This window comes from Cervus elaphus, chromosome 9 (assembly GCF_910594005.1).
Source record: "Cervus elaphus chromosome 9, mCerEla1.1, whole genome shotgun sequence".
NCBI lineage: Eukaryota > Metazoa > Chordata > Mammalia > Artiodactyla > Cervidae > Cervus > Cervus elaphus.
Genome location: NC_057823.1, coordinates 53,958,898 through 53,975,360, shown reverse-complemented (window position 1 = coordinate 53,975,360; position 16,463 = coordinate 53,958,898). Strand labels below are relative to the sequence as shown.

General features: G+C 40.9%; 1 protein-coding gene across 1 annotated transcript in view; it reads left to right on the top strand.

Moving 5' to 3' along the window:
- DIAPH1 (diaphanous related formin 1) overlaps positions 1 to 16,463 on the top strand; it is a 108,891-nt gene that overhangs the window by 44,353 nt on the left and 48,075 nt on the right. Inside the window, 2 exon segments of the mRNA XM_043913037.1 lie at positions 727 to 841; positions 1,356 to 1,364. Coding sequence (XP_043768972.1) covers positions 727 to 841; positions 1,356 to 1,364 — 124 coding nt within the window.

Below are 16,463 nucleotides of genomic sequence, written 5' to 3'. Positions count from 1 at the left end.
AGATAATAGACATATCCTGCATGCCAGATATCACTTGGGAGAGTTCTTGGAACCTGTACTCTGCTAGAAAACCTAAACTTATCCTACAGTTAATGTTTTTTGCCCTTTTCACTGAGGATATGAGTGCAATGATACCGTACAGTTTGATAATAGTCATTTCACTGATCTGCAAGGTACTGATAATTTTACTGATCCAAAAGTCATATAGATTTATGGATACAGCCCCCTACCACCTCTGCCCACCAGTAAATGAGTTACATAGGATATGATTGCACAGATATGGTATGTGTTTGAAACCCTTATGATTCTACATCAGTCCTTTGCTTTTGGAAGCCAAGTGAAAATAAAGGAACTTAGGGATTTGTTCATAAAATGAACGAATTTGGTACATTTAGCCACATTGATGGGGCAGGTGTAATGTAAAGCAAGGGAAGATGTAAAATAAAGCCATATTGCTTCTAAAAGTAGAGGATTTGGGATTAGAAGGAGGATAAGCAGCATATCTGAGTCTAGTTTCTGAATAAACACCAATAAACACACAAGCTGGAATCATCATCTGGTCCACCACAAAGAGCATAGCTATTCTGTGTCCCAGGTTAGTCTTGCTCTAGTAAGACGTTGACAGTGACCAGCCAGCTGCTGCTTTTGCATCTCAATCAGTTTTCTAGGATGGGAAGTACAGAGCTCAGCTTAGTAATAACTCTTAATACCTACCTGTATCTACAGTTTGTTGCTGAGGACCTTTCCCAAGACTGCTTCTGGACAAAGGTGAAGGAGGACCGATTTGAGAACAGTGAACTTTTCGCCAAACTCACCAGTACCTTTTCTGCCCAGACCAAGAGTGAGTCCTTTCCTCTTTCTGGCAAATGGCCAGATTTAGGACTAGGGGCCAGACTAGGACTTAGAAGGTTCATTAAGGTGGTCTCCCATTTCTTTCCCTTCCCTGGTTGAGGACTGAAGAGAGCTGGGGGTTCCTATTCAGAAGAAAGTAAGTTTGGTTTTGTGTTCTGGGGATGCTGGAATTGGCAAAGAGAACTGTTGCATGTAGGTGTTTTGTCCCCCAGTTTTAGCGCACGTAGGTATTTTATGTCAGTGGAGCATGTAGGGATGTGAGATTAACATCACAGAGCTCAGGCTGGGCCCATCTTGAAAGGTTTCTGGCACTGCCTTTAAGGCGCCATCCTCAAACCTATATACGTAGTTGATCAGAGTTGGGCAGAGTCCTTAGTATTAGTAGGTCAGGTGGCTGAGCAACTGTCTTTGACAATAACAGAGAACCATATGTGATCCCTTTTTTTTTTCCATTTCTTTCCAATATCTGATGCTTTCTCCTTCCTGGCCATTTGCTCCTGCAGCTTCAAAAGGTAAGAGTACCGAAGAGCCATGTAGTTGGGTCTCTTGAATATTAGAGAAAACAGTGAAACAGATGTAAAGGAATTTCTCTTTGAAAACTAAGACTAGAAACTGGGGACTGATTTCTCTTTTGCTAGTTTTTTTTAAGAGTCCAGAAGGACCAGTAACTCTGATGTTAACTGACAAGGATGAAAATTATTTTAAGTCAAAGCTACCATATACTTGTTCTTTCTTTGGAAGGTGAGGGATAGCTTAAATAATAATGCTATTACTTTACATTTGTGTTGTGTTTTACAAATTTGAAAGTTCTTGAACATATTTTACCCTGTTAAGCCTGCAAAGAAACCTTATGAGATAGGCAGGGTGTATGTTATCTCCATTCCATAGTGTTCATAGACTGATTAGTTAAGTAGCTTGCCAAAGTTTGTATGACCAGATCCAGGGATCCTGACTTCTAGTCTGTCTTTTCATATAAATTTTTGCTTTTCATCTTCACCTTCGTATCTTCCCTTTTATTTTAGAAGAGCTGATCTCTTTTGGCCTCTTCTTTCTTCACTTCCTAATTCTTGTGGTCTCACGCTCTTTTGTGATGGGGCATTGTAGTTATTTCCCCAGAGAGATGCAGTATTTGAAAAATATTGTCATTACCTAATGACAGTTAGAACCTAATAATTTTGTATTTCCAACGTCTACCAGCTTTTTGTTTATTTAGAGGTTTATTTTGATCCTAGTGTTAACAACTGAATGCAGCTAAGAGCATTCCCCTTCATCAGTAAATAAGCATTTTTAAAGACAATTACTACCTTTTTCCTTAAGTGATCTGATGAGACTAGACCGCACTTTGTTCTAATAAGAAATCTATTGGAGAGAATACCCTGGTGCCTAGTGATTAGGATTCGGTGCTTTCACTGCAGAGGCCCAGGTTTGGTCCCTGGTTGGGGCATCATCCCACATGCTACATGGCATACCTCTGTTAATTGTTCAGTGGTGTCCAACTCTTTGCTACCCCATGGATTGTAGCCTGCCAGGTTCCTCTGTCCATGGGATTCTCCAGGCAAGAATACTGGAGTGGGTAACCGTTCACTTCTCTGGAGGAAATTTCTGACCCAGAGATTGAACCCAGGTCTCCTTCCTTGCAGGCAGATTCTTTACCGTCTGAGCCACCAGGGAAGCATGCATGGCAGGGCCAAAATAAAAACAAAAACCCAAAACAGCCCATGCTGCTGGCAGCCCTTAGGTATATGTGTGTATCTGGGAGTCAAAGATCACAGTGCTCAGGCCTGCCCTGCTGCCCTAGCATTCAGGGCAAAGTTGCCTTTTCCTCTAAGAGATTCATCACCTTCTGAACTAAAATTCAGCCCAGAAAATTACTTCCACCCTCCTAGTTAAAAACGCTGTGATAAGGACCACTTATACTACTCTAGAATATCAACAGTTAAGACTGGTTGACAATGAAGATCAACATCAAATTTGCTAATTTGTAAGCTCACAGAATCTATCCCTGTGTTGGCTTCTGGTGTCACTTTCTTTCTGGTGGCTGCCCTGAGTGCCACAGCAAATGACGGGGTCCCTTTTCCTCCCTGCTCTGTCACCATCCTTCTTTTATTCTATACATTTGTACTGCTGTTGATTGCAGCAGAGTTCTTCAGTTTAGTGGTTTTCCTTGGCATTACATTCCCACTATGAATTGGTATATGTTTTTTAAATACTAAGCAAGACCTTATCTCATTTTTTTATTATTTTTCAACAGTGTAACCAAACTTTTCAATGTTCTTTAGTCTCAGTTTCTGCCCTGGAAACTACTTTCTAGTCACTGATGAGTCTAACTTCCTGACAGCTTTGGCTTCCCCACCCCCTTAAATTATTCTTAGATATAGCTGTATCTTAATCTGAAAAGAAAAAGTGTGAATTAGTCAATTTAGTGTCCGTTTTTATTTTCATGCAGTAATAATCATCATTAATAGTTTGTTGCTACTTTGATGAAGGACAGTTCTAGCTAGTCTTTAAATATCTGTATAGTTAGGACTTTCAGGTGTTAAATTGTCACCCTGTCTTAATTTCCCAGTCTTTTTTATTAGGAAGCACTAGAGAGGGTAGTCTTGAAAATTATTAAAAACATGAGCAATTTTCTAAACAGCCTAAATTTTAATCACTTTAAGAAATTCCTGGGGGAGATTTTTTTTCCTGCCAAATAAGTACTTATAGTTTACCCAACTCTTAACAGTTATCTGCAACACTCCCATGCAATGAAACTTTCCTACTTGTCATCAACCACACTAGACCTCTATGTTTCCAATTCTCTTCCCACCCAAAACAAACACTTCTTCCTTTAAAAATGATTTCTTCTTTCGATTTTCAGTGTTTTACTGACTTTGATTTTTTTTTTCTTCTACATTTTCTTGCTTTCCTTCCCTTTGACTTATTCTGCAAATCTGTGGTGATTTAAGCAGTATTTGAATGTCAGGGCTGGTTCTAATGTGTGTTTCTTGGGGACAGGATAGTTGCTTTGACATCCAAGTAGCAGGTGGAGGTGCTGTATGTGGACCCAGTGCCTCAGCATGCACTGTGATCCAGGGAGCTCACCTGCTCTGCCTTTCCTGAGCAGTTTTGAGCCTCCCTTTCTTGGTGCTCTGGTTGGTAAACTTAATACAAACTCTTCCCAGGTAGCCCCTTTCTTTCAACCTGGCCCCCCAAAAACATTTTAGTAAAAAAGACTAGGATTCTTAGAGTTTAGGTTTTCATCAGGTAAAGAATTTCAAGCTATAGAAACTTGAGAGGTGAGAACTCAGAGGACCGAGTCCTCAGTGTGAAAGCAAGGTTTCTGGTTCTTTGAACATCTCTAGCATGATATTGCAGAATACCTTCATTCTTAATCCTTTTTTCAAGTAGGTAACCAGTTTCAGTAACCAAGTCTCTCATTCACAGTCTTAATATTGATGCTATAATTAAATGATAAGTACATACTCAGTAGTAGTAGTAGTGTTAGTCACTCAGTTGTGGCTGATTCTTTGTGACCCCATGGACTGTAGCCTGCCAGGTTCCTCTCTGTCCAAGGCATTCTCCTGGCAAGAATGCTGGAGTGGGTAGCCATTCCCTGCTTCAGGGGATCTTCCTGACTCAGGGATCAAATCCCAGTCTCCTGCATCGCAGGCAGATTCTTTATCGTCTGAGTCACCATTACCACTCTGTTTCATCTTCCAGATGAAGAAGTAGAGATATTGGTTAAATAATTTTTTCAAGGCTCTATGGTAAGTGCCAGAGGCAGGATTCAGACTCCAGGCTGTGACTCCGAAGTCCTGCTTTAGCTCTCTCCTTTCCAGATGTGTATGTTCCTGCTCTTAAGAGCTTCTGAAGGCTGAGATCCAGATGAAAGCTTGAAGAAGGGGGGATATGCTGGCTTTTGCTACCACCTCGTTCATCATGGCACCAGTATTCTTGAATTGAAAGTGACTCTTATGAGTACAGAAAAGGAGCAACATTCGATTAGGGAAAGTAAGATATCAGATATTTAGGGTTGAAGAAGAGAAGCCATTTTCTGATTACAGTATATTGAACTCTAGTCAAACTAATCCAGCTGGAGAAGTATAGCATGCGTGTCTAGTACAGTAGATGTCTTGCTTAGTTGATTTCAGCCCAGCAGTTGCCAGTCTTGATGAGGAAGTCATCAAGGTTTTCATAATATTACATTGTTTCCTCTCTCACTTGCTAAACACAACTCTCTGCTGTTTGTTAAGTGTGGCTGTATTCCTCTTACATTTTAGTGATACCTGAAACCTCCCATATAGTGACTGGCTTCTCCAGGAATGACCATTTAAGGCAACATCCACCTTATTCTTGACATCTGCCTCTTGTAGTCAGAGGTCTCCAGCCATTGCTTCATTAAGGTTCAGGAAGATGTGTGCTGTTTACTAAGAGAAGAGCGAAGAGAGAGGAAACTGAAAGTGAAGTCGCTTAGTTGTGTCTGACTCTTTGTGACCCCGTGGACTGTAGCCCACCAGGCTCCTCCATCCATGGGATTCTCCAGGCAAGAATACTGGAGTGGGTTGCCATTTCTTTCTCCAGGGGATCTTCCCAACCTAAGGATCGTACCCAGGTCTCCCACATTGCAGGCAGCGCTTTAACCTCTGAGCCACTGGGGAAGCCCTGAAGAGAGAGGAAGTGGTCCCCAAATTGATACTACAGAATCCTTTATGCATTTTTCTCTTTAGGATTATTCTTTTGTTTCTGATCTCCTGACTTTCTGTAAATCAAGGATTTACTTATTTGATTTATTCCTTGACAGAGAATATTTTGAATTTTGATTTGATAGGCAGTGCTGTAAAACATCTAGTCCTTTTTCACTCTCTCACTTTCCTTAGGGTGATCAGCAAGGAATCTTTTATCATAGTTTCTTTATTGAATCTGCTTCTTGAATTCCTGAGAACATGTTCAGTAGTTAAATTTTATTCTTGTTCATCTTCTCTTTGGGAGCATTTTCATCACCGTGGTAGCCTCAGGTCATTATTTGTTATACAGGTAACTAGTTTTAGTTTTTCATTGTGCTTTTCTTCTAACTCTTACTCTTTCTTGTAGATAATCATGTTTCCATTAAAAAAGTATAGCTTCTTAAAATGTAGGCTGGTAAGTGAAAACTGATGTTCTGAGTACAGTGATGTTTTTCTTTTTAGGTTTATTTCTTTCTTCCAAAAAAACTTCTGGACTTACAAGATCCACAGGCTAATAATCATCCTTAGTAGGTGTGCGGTGGACAATATGTGGCGTCAGCCCTTGCCCTGTTAAAGTGTGAGGTGCATTTCCAGAATAGTGAGCATCAGAGCAGTTCTACAAGTGGTTAGTGGCAGTAATTTTGAAAAAGCTCTTAATTTTGAAATTAAGATCCTGACAAAAAGCTGAGGATTTCATAAATAACAGTATTCTAATTAGGATTTGACTATGTGAGTCCGGATTCCAAGGTTTTTGCTGTAGTCCAAGTCAGAACTATTGATAACAAGTGGTAGGTTTATCTGTCTCCTGCTGGCCCAGAACCCGCTTACTTAAGGCTTCAGGCAGCATCAGGTGCCTGTGTTGGAGAAGCAACCCCATCTTTCCCTAAAGGGACCTCAGGGTCTTTTCCTTGTGATCCTCTTCTGTCCACTAGGTGGCACCCACCCATTTGGATCTTTATCAGAAAACATCCTAGTGACTCTTTATAGCCTCTGGAACTTTAACCTCTAGAAATAAGGTTTTCTAAGAGCTCATCACACTCTACCTTACTCAGTGAGTCTTTCAGCAGAAAGGTGACTTGTTTCATGAGTTCTGTACCCTCTCAGGAGTATAGGATTAGGACCAGAAGTGCTGTTCAAGTGAACATTTGTCTTTTAGTTACTAATTTGTCTTGGATTTTGAGCATGGTCAGACTGTTAGCACAGAGCAGTTGGGAAGTTCTGTAGTATCAGATAATACTCCCTTGTGATTTAAAAACATAAATCTACCTGTATCACCTAGTGTTATAAGGACTCCTGCCTGTGGAATAAGTACCACACCTTCTCTGGGTTGTGATCTTCCATCATCAGTAGTGTAAAAGAACCACAACACATACCCACTGTACTCCAAACCTTGCAGTCACTGTTTGCCTTGAACCCACTGAATCTAATGTTGTGTCATTTATGTTGGTTTATGTCACTCACCACAGAAGTCCCAGTCTCCCAGGTTGTCCTCATCTCCATACTCAAATCCCTATAAGGTTCTGTGTGTCTCCTATTCTGCCGCCTCCTCCCATATCATCTGAGCTCTTGAAACACGTCCACTGTGCCCCCTGGCATTCATGGCCCATTACTAACAGAATCTCCTGTGTCATCACTTTACTCTGTTGCTCTCACAGTAACTTGGCTTTCCCTCTTCCCTCTCATGTGTTGTTTCGTTCCTCTCATACTCCTCACCCCAGTGTATAGGGTCCATGTCCCCTTTGTTCTTCATTGCCGCTTTCAGATCAGTCCATCTTTTTCTTTCCTAAAAACCTGTAATTTTGAATCTCATTACATGGAATCATAATCACCCAGTTTCTCTCTTTGCTGTCATCTACTAACACCCCAAGTTATTCCTCCTCTGCAGTACTCCAGGACTCCTTCTGTCTTAATTCTTAGCGGTTTCTATACAGAAGGGTCACGACCTTAGGGTTTCTATACAGAAGGACCAGACCATGTCTGGCCTCACATTTCCTTGCACTCTTCTTTTCCAGTGATATGTCCTCCACCCCATCTCACCCATCTGAATTACCATCATCACCAGAACTGCAGCCCCTCTGCAATCTCAATTTCAAACTACCCACCTTTTTTTTTTCTTGTGTAAGATACAATTCATGTCCCAAAATATGCATATGTATCCATCACTGTAGTAAAAACTAGATAGAAAGCTAAGTGAAGAGAAATTGAACCATAGGAACAGCATAAAATAAAATGCTAAAGTAGTTTGGTTTTAGAGAACCCAAGATATGGTCCCCAAATTAAAAACAGGGTTCTGTGGACTTAAGTTTAGAAACAGAAAAAGGACGAGAGGGTGTTTTCCTAATAGCACCACCTTCCATCTTTTTACCTCACTGTCTTTGGTACCCTAACCCCAGCAATCTTCCAACCCCCCTAGGAAAGAAAGTGAAGTCACTCAGTTGTGTCTGACTCTTTGCGAACCCATGGACTGTAGCCTACCACGCTCCTCCTTCCATGGGCTTTTCTAGGCAAGAGTACTGGAGTGGGTTGCCATTTCCTTCTCCAGAGGATCTTCCCGACCCAGGGATCAAACCCCAGTCTCCCGCATTGTAGGCAGGTGCTTTACCGTCTGAGCCACCAGGGAAGTCCTGAACCTACTATGAAGCCACTTCATTTATCCTTTTTTCACCATCCCTCACCTCCTAGAAGATTTCACTCTCCTCAGGTAAAATTATCATCAAAATTATAATACTGCTTCCCTCTTTCTCTCTCATTTCATCATGCTTGGTTGACAGGATCACAGTCCTGGTTGATTCCATCTGTCCATCTTGCACCTGTAGCTGTGCAAGCAAACACACTGGAGAAACGGATACAACCTGCTCTGCTTGATACACTTTATTTGCTTGGCTCTCAGGACAGCGCAGTCTCTTTCTCTTGCTTCGCTGGCTGTTCTTTTCTCTGCCTCTCCTCTGCTCAATTTGCAATGTTGCTTGGCCTTGCTAGGCGATCAGATATTAAACATTTCTAGTCCATTCAGTTTCCTACTCTCCTACTTCACTGAAAAAATTGAAACAATCAGAAGAGGAAGTTACACAGACTCCCACCATTCTTTTTACCTACTTTCTGTGTCTTCCTCTGTGACTGTGTTCTGTCTAAAGCCAGTTTCTGGTCTAACATGATATCTTCACTTTAACAAATGTATAGAACACACTGAAAGTATAAATTCTCCTCACCTCTCAGAGTGACCAGGTACCTTTCATATGTATATGTTATTCTAATAAAGGAATAGGCAAAATCTTTTTCTTCTTTAGTTCAGAGAAGAAAATGTGGGAACTTTTCAAATAGAACCTTACTGGAAACTTAAGGGGCAGAGGAATTAAAAGATAACATTATAGAAATGTGAGGGAATATATTTTTAATGAGATGTGTATGATCCCATTTGGTATATACTACTCTGTATTTTGTGTGACATGTTTCAGCATCTCTTGATATCATTAGATAACAGGTCTACCTCATTTTTCTTTTTTTTAAATTGAAGTATAAGTTGTTTACAATGCTGTGTTAGTTTCTGGTCTACAGCAAAGTGATTCAGTTATACATATATATATATATATTTTTTTTTTTCATATTCTACCTCATTATTTCTAATGGATGGTTGAATTCTGTCAGATAAAATAGTACAAGATGATCCTTTATTGAGAATTTCAATTACTAATTTTTATATAACAGGCAATGCTGCCAGAAACATTTTCTATTTATCCCTGCATACTTGTATTTCTGCATAGTAAATGATTAAAAATAAAATTTCTGGACCCAAATTACTAGGTGTAGAATTGTACCACTTTATACTTCCTTCCAAACTGGCTAATTTCTGATAAGGCAAAAGTGTTACCTTGTTATCTGATCACTAATGAGATTGAACCAAAGGTTATCCTTCCTCTCTTGACTCTTTCCTCACCTGTAAAATGAGATAGATAAACCGGTATTTCCGTTCTAAATTTATGGTTCTCATACTGTATTTTTCTTTTTTTATTGAATAAGCTTTCTTTGGTGCTATCTGTCTACATCTCACTCTTTGTTTTGACAGCTGAACAGTTTCTGGTGTTGGTTTGCTTGTTTTGTCCTGAGTTTTATGCTGCTTATTCCATACAGTGGGGCCAGGCGTTAGGAGTTGCCCCTTGCTTACAACAGGTATTTGGGGATAAAGAGCTAAACTGATGTAAAACTTTAAAACTTATGCATGAAGGCTGCTGATACAGATTCCACAGAAGACTTACTCGTGGAGATTTGAGGAAGGATGTCATCAGATAAAGCTAATTAACTTTAATTCCTTCTAAACTAGAGGAATTTGATATGTTTTATCTGCAGTGTGCGCTTCTCCTTTTTCGCCACCAGATGGCACATGGAGCTCTTCTATTTTCGCTGTGTCATTGTTACGTCTGGCAGTGATGCAGACACGTTAGAGAGCGGCAACCTCTGTTGTGTTCAGATACACACTTCCTGGTATGCTGCCCTCTACCGGTCAGGAAATTCACTTGGAGGACTGTAAGTAAAATGAAGACAGGAAGCTGTAGCTTGCCCTTTAAGAAAAGGATCTTGTCGCGTTGCCGCTTATATTCCTATAGGAGCAATGTTATTATTGTTCTCTGGGGACCCAGAGGCTGGAGAATGTTTTTGGTTTTGTTTTCGTTTTAGTCTGATAGCTTCATGAAAACAGCCTTCCTTTCAGAGGACTTAAAAATATATTGATATTTTACCATTTTGGTAGTTCATTATATGTATATATTTGTAATCCCATTATATACACATTCATAATATCATCTTTGTCTCATTTTCTACTGAATAGGTACTTCAAGCACAAGTAGTAATAGAACTACCCCCTGATTATTTACTGATAATTTCCCAGAGATACTGTACTAAATTAATTTCCTTCAGGGAATTCCCCTAGCCTGCCTTGGGTAGAATTTGCTGGTGCAGAAAGGTTTTTATAGTCAACCCTTCTGTCATTTATTAACTTCTGATTATCTTAAAATAATCCCATTTTTAGAGCTTCTCTCTAGCTATTCAGACTTTAGTGTGTGCCTCTGTTACTATTCTAGACACACAGACTGCAACTGTAGCTTTTAAACTCAAGGTCCCATCTCCCCTTACCTACAGATTCCAGATGTGATTTCTGACAAAATGTCCTTTTGTATGGCACTGTCTAAGACTTATGCCATCCTGTATGGGATGAATATTGCTTCAGCTCCTATCATCGTAGTGCAGTTAGTCCCTATCTTTAAATATCTATTTCTCCCAGTAATTCCCAAACTTGAGTGCTCATAAGGATTACATGAGGAGGTAAATACCTGGGCTGTATACCTCCAGAGATTCTGAGTTACAGGGACTGTAGAAGGGTATGTTTTTAACAAGCTCCTCATATAATTGTGTTATAGGTACATTAATATGGCTCGATCCATTTCCTCAGTGTTTATTTCTTTTTCCGTTTTCTGCTCGGTGTCTTCCATTCTCTGCCATAGTCTGAAAGCTGCCTTTTACTTTTTCTGGTAATAACATTTTTGATGTCTCTGTCAGAGTGAATATTGTACAATTATCCTTGTTTTTATGGAGGCATGCAGATCAGTTAGGAAACAATATGACATTTTCTATTAACTGCTACCACACTTGCTTTTACAAACTTCTTTTCTTGCCATCTTCCCAGCCAGATCTCAATAGGCATCTTAGAAGGTAAGGTTCTCAAGAAGTTCTCTGGAGTCAGTGAGGTAGCTGGGAAGTACTGAGAAACTGTCTGGCCTGGATAGGGTGGGTGGAGGGCAGCTGGTGAGAGCCCTCTCAGGCCTGTACAACAGAGATGGAGTTGTGAGGGCCTGGAAGGAGTCCAGATCATGATGGAAGGATATTGCATCTGACTGGAAAGAACTCTAACTCACGTTTGGTTATTCTCTCACCATGGACACCTGGAGTCGGTAGAGATTAGTGATGTGTTTAGTAAGAGGAACGGGGTCTCAGGGAAGTGTCAGAGCAGAGCTGGGCTTTGTGTGGGTTTTGCAGAAGCGGGATTGGTGCTCTTGGGCTCCTTACTGGAGCCTGGCACTGCTGCCTCAAGGGGAAAGCACTGTTCTGAGGATCCCTTATAGTCCTTGGGAATCACTGGGTCTGAACTTGGTTTTCTGCTGGTAGGAGACGAAGTCCCTCCAAACATAAGGACATACTAGTTTTCAGGGAGTACCAAGGGTGTCTTCACTATAGAATGTTTCTTCTGGGGCTTTTATTTCTGCTTCTGTATTACCTCATTTTCTATGCAGACAATACAAGTACTTCAGAAGTCAAGATGATATTTTAAAAAGTCTCATTCCCTTCCTAGTATTCATCCATCCCAACCTTCTCTGTCCCTGGCTGAGTTGCACAGCTTGTGGGATCCTAGTTGTCTGAGCAGGGATTGAAACTGGGCCACGGCAGGGAAAGCACTGAGTCCTAACCCCTGGATGCCAGGGGACTCCCTAGTAGTAGCCGTTTTTATTAGTTTCTTTCAGAGTTTTTGAAAACTGCCTTTGTAGCACATACTAATACATATTTTTATCTTCCCTCCCTTTACCAGAAGTGCTGTCTGTACTCTTCTATACCTTGCTCCTGTATCCTGGAGATTTTTCTTATTAGTACATAAAGTCTTTCTCATTTTAAAAAAATTGTAAATTTAAAACTTTTTAATTGTCACTTTTATAATAAAACACTACAATAAGACCGAAATATGTACAGTAATGAAGTAATCCGTCCGTTTTTGGAAACAGTCCCTGCAGTAACCCATTTGATCTCACTGCATCTTAGTGTGCACATGTGCTATTTTGTTCTCCCTGCTTTTCTTACATAACTTCATGTAACAACTGAACAGTTAGTTACCCACACCAACTCTGAAGACACAACAATTCATATTAGAGCCAATATAGTGTGGGGAAGAGAGACTTGAGAATTTCTGCTAAGGGCCCTCCAGATCTCCAGCTACTTCACTGGAGCAGGAGCAGAGCTTTGTGTCACTACCCATGAAAGGGCATGGCCCTCCTATGTAGTTTTTGTTCTGGAGAAATTTGCTGTAGAACTTAGTATCCTGTAACGGGCCCATTTTATGACTCTGGCCCATCACCTTTGGAGCAACATGGAAGAATGCTTCTGATACAGTGTTATGTGGGAAAAAGCAGGAAACAGTCATATACAACCCTTATTGCAGTTGTGTTTTATGGGGGAAAAAATGCAGAAGTAAAAGTCTGAAAGGAAATATACCAGAATACTGTAATAGATTTTGTTAGGGTGTTGGATTTTTTTCCCTTCAACTTTACCATGGTCATCTTATTTTTATAATAGACAAAAGGGTTAAAAAGGAAATTTGCTAGTGGCCAGGATGTGTGAAAATGAAGTTTCTAGAAGTATTTGGACCTAATAAATGAATCCTTGCAAAGAAATTGGAGTGCTGTTATCCAGTTCTGTGGAGCAGATAACAGCATCTTTTACTTCATTCTCCCTAGTAATCCTAGCCTGCTTCTCTTTGAAAAGTCAGACTAGAACTTTTAAAAGACTGTTTGTTCTTTTGTGTACCCCGCTGGGTAAGGGAACCCCAGAACCCCAGTCATACAACAAAAGGGCATTGGTAGCCCCACATCTGCAAGATAGGATGGTCATTCTTCTCTCCTAATCCCACAGTGATTCCAGCTCTGTTCTAAAAATCGTGATTTTTTTCTCTTGGATCTGTTAGATGAGAAGATTAGACACTCTTCTGTCTGCCTGTCTTTGTGTGTTTAAATTTCTTCTTTGCAAGAAAATCTGCTCAAATCCTTCAAATCCCCCTTTTCCTATTCAGCTTTCTTTCCTCCTGCTCTGCTTGCATTTTTCTTTTCAGCCACGGGGTGTGTGCAGTTGAGCCATTTTGGCTCAGGTTCCATATTGTGAGGTCAGAGACCAGGGATTGGAGGAGACTATCAGGTGACTTTCTGTAACTGATGACGGTCCTGGCCTCATCCCCACCCCTTCTCCCCCCTCTTCCCCACCCCATCCTGGCTTCCACCTTAGAAACAAAGAAAGGAAAAAAACAGCAGTGTGACGAAAACCAGCAGCTGCATCTGCAGATTCAGGCTGGGGGCTGGGTGTTCATTCCATCTGTTCTCTTTGTTATGCTTTTACCCCGTTACTTCCCCTCTCAAAACCCAAAATAAAATGGAGGGTATTTCTAGGATCCTTTGTTACAGAGAATGGCTTAGAAGTCTGCAGTTTACTCTGTATTTAGCTTGAGGGCGGTGGTAAGAGGGGGTGAGGCTGAGCAAAGACTAAAACTGCTCCCAGCACCTAGAAAAAGAAGAAGCTATTTTATCTTCTCATTCCATTTTATCCCAGAATATGTATTTAATGTCAGATACTGTGACAGAGGCTGGTCACCTATTCTTTCTGATTATTGAAACAATGCTGCCAAATAGGTATAATCTTCATTTTCTAACTGATAGGTATGAAAATGTCCTTTGTTTACTGAGAGCTCATAGCAAGTAAATACCAAGCCAGGATTTTACCCCAGGTCTTTTGGGCTCTGAAATTTAGCATTACTGACAAGGGGCACGAAGGCAGGAATGTCAGAAAAAGCTGAGGTACCCTCTGCTGGGTTCCATCCTGGCCCTGTGCCAGTGCTCTTCACCTTTCATCAGTGACCAGCATCCTGATTTCTTTAACAAATGACCCTCAGAGAGAAAAGGAGATGGAAGGGAACATACAGGTTAAAAGAGAATGTAAAACTATGTCAACCCCTTGTTCAGATCTGATTCATTTTTTTAAGAAAGGAGAAGTCTTTATTTCTAGCACCTTAATTTGATGCCTTTTCTCCTGCCCTCTCGCCCTCCTGTTCCCTTGCATAAACCTGTCCTACCCTTTTGCTGACTTGCTTGGAACAGTGCCCGTCCTTCTAGCCCCTACCCACCCACATCTCTGAAGCTGGTCTGGTTGTTAGCACTCCCTTACTGAGTCACTGTCCTGGGTGTGCTGGGAAAGTATCTGTGAGAAGCTGAATGACTGTATTATTGTCTGAATGAGCAGCTTGCTTGTAAAGTGCCCAGATTCTGAACGCTGCTTTTCTGCCACCCTTTCACACTTCTGTGTGCCCCCTTCTTGCTAACTCTCAGCACTGGATTCTTAGTGATATGGAATTCTGTCTGGCCTTGTTCTTGACCTTCAGGTTTATCCATTTCTGCAAGTTTGCTCCATTCTTCTTTATAGCTTGCACATCTGTGAGTGTCCAGTTCTGTGTGATTTAGCAGATGGGTATTTGTTTTGGCTAAGAGGTCAGTGATAGAAATCTGGTTACCTTTGGGCAGGGATAAACAGCTGTTCAACTGGCATGCTGTTTATCTGTCTCCCCACTATCCTCCCCACAGTGGTGTATACCTATGAGTGACTTTGAAGGTGCTCGATTTCCCTCGTATCACAGCAAAGGGGAATATAAAGTAGGAATCCTGCCCGTGGGCAGCTTACGTCAGCACACATTAGGCTTCTCGTGCTCTGCCCTCTTCCCAGAATCAAAGCGTTCTTGTAGAGCTAAAGAGACGGAGTTTGTTGTATGCCAGGTAAACTTGGTGATTCCATAGCTGTGTTATTCCATACCTGTTATCCTCACAGAAAGCCTGTTATTATTTCCTAGAGATCTAACACAGTATTCTAATCTTTCAGATATGCTGAAGAGACCTACGCCTCTTCTATAAAGACCCAGTTATTTTTTAGAGAGAACTGCAGTAGTACTAGAGTCCATTTTTTTTTTTAAACCTTCCTATTATGAGTCTGTGCTCACATGTGTTGTATGTGTTGCTGTTATCTCACTTTATGGACATTGGATGAACTCACATGTTTGTGCTGCCTCATTTAAGTAGTGAAAACCATGGGTGCCTTGGATCCATGGATTTCTCAACATACTTCTGCTTTTTCCATCTTTCTCATGTGCTGTCTTTTAGTCATAAAGTATTCAGTTTACTCAAAGGAGCTGTAGCATAAGATTATGGAGGGTGTTCCCTGTAGAACAGGGACAAATGCCTCAGGCTTCATCCTGGGCAGAGCATGTAGTGAGTGGTCCTGAGTCAGTCAAAGAGAATTAAAGATAGGTGGAGTTGTATTATACATCAGCCTGAATCTTTCATCCCTTCAGGTGTAACTGGCTTTAGAGCCAGTCCTGTGTTCTCAGCAGTATTTCCCCCAAATCCTTTGTCCTACCCCACTTAGTCACTCCCACCTGTGACTCTTAGGAACTTAGTTGCCAGGATGTCAGGCAACTCACCACTCCTCCGTTTCCTGTTTGTGGTCTTCATTGGAGAAGCCCACAGCAGGAATTCCTGGGGAAGTGATGTCTATAGTTGGACTCCGGGTGCCATTAGCTCACCCTGAAGTTGGGGAATACTGCGTGGAGACGGACCTCCCTTCCGTTCTGAGGGCTCTTAGGAACCATTACTAATCATAACCAAATAACAACTGGGACTTGGGCTGCTGACCTGGTGCCTTGACTCTGCTCTGTCTTTAGAAACTGAGAATTATTTTCCCTTTTTTTTTGTTTTGTTTTTTTTTTTGTTTGTTTTTTTTTTTTGCTTTTTTTTTGTTTTTATTTATTTTTTTTTTTTAATTTTCCCTTCTTAACCTCAATTTCTACTCTCCAAAATTTAGAATTCAATATAGATATCAAGATTCATGACAAAATTAGCTTGGACTCTGTAGGATTGATTGTTTTGACATATGCAAAAATAGTGATAAAAGGAAAATAGGGTCCCTGTATTGGACAGCAGGGGGTGCCCTTTCCCTTCGCTTTATTGCCTGGCACTCCCTGCTGCATTCAGCCATTTTAGACAGATTGTTTTTGCTCCCAGCTAACTCCATTTTGTGTTTGTGACGCAGAAAAAAAAAGAATTCTGCAAGGGAGGA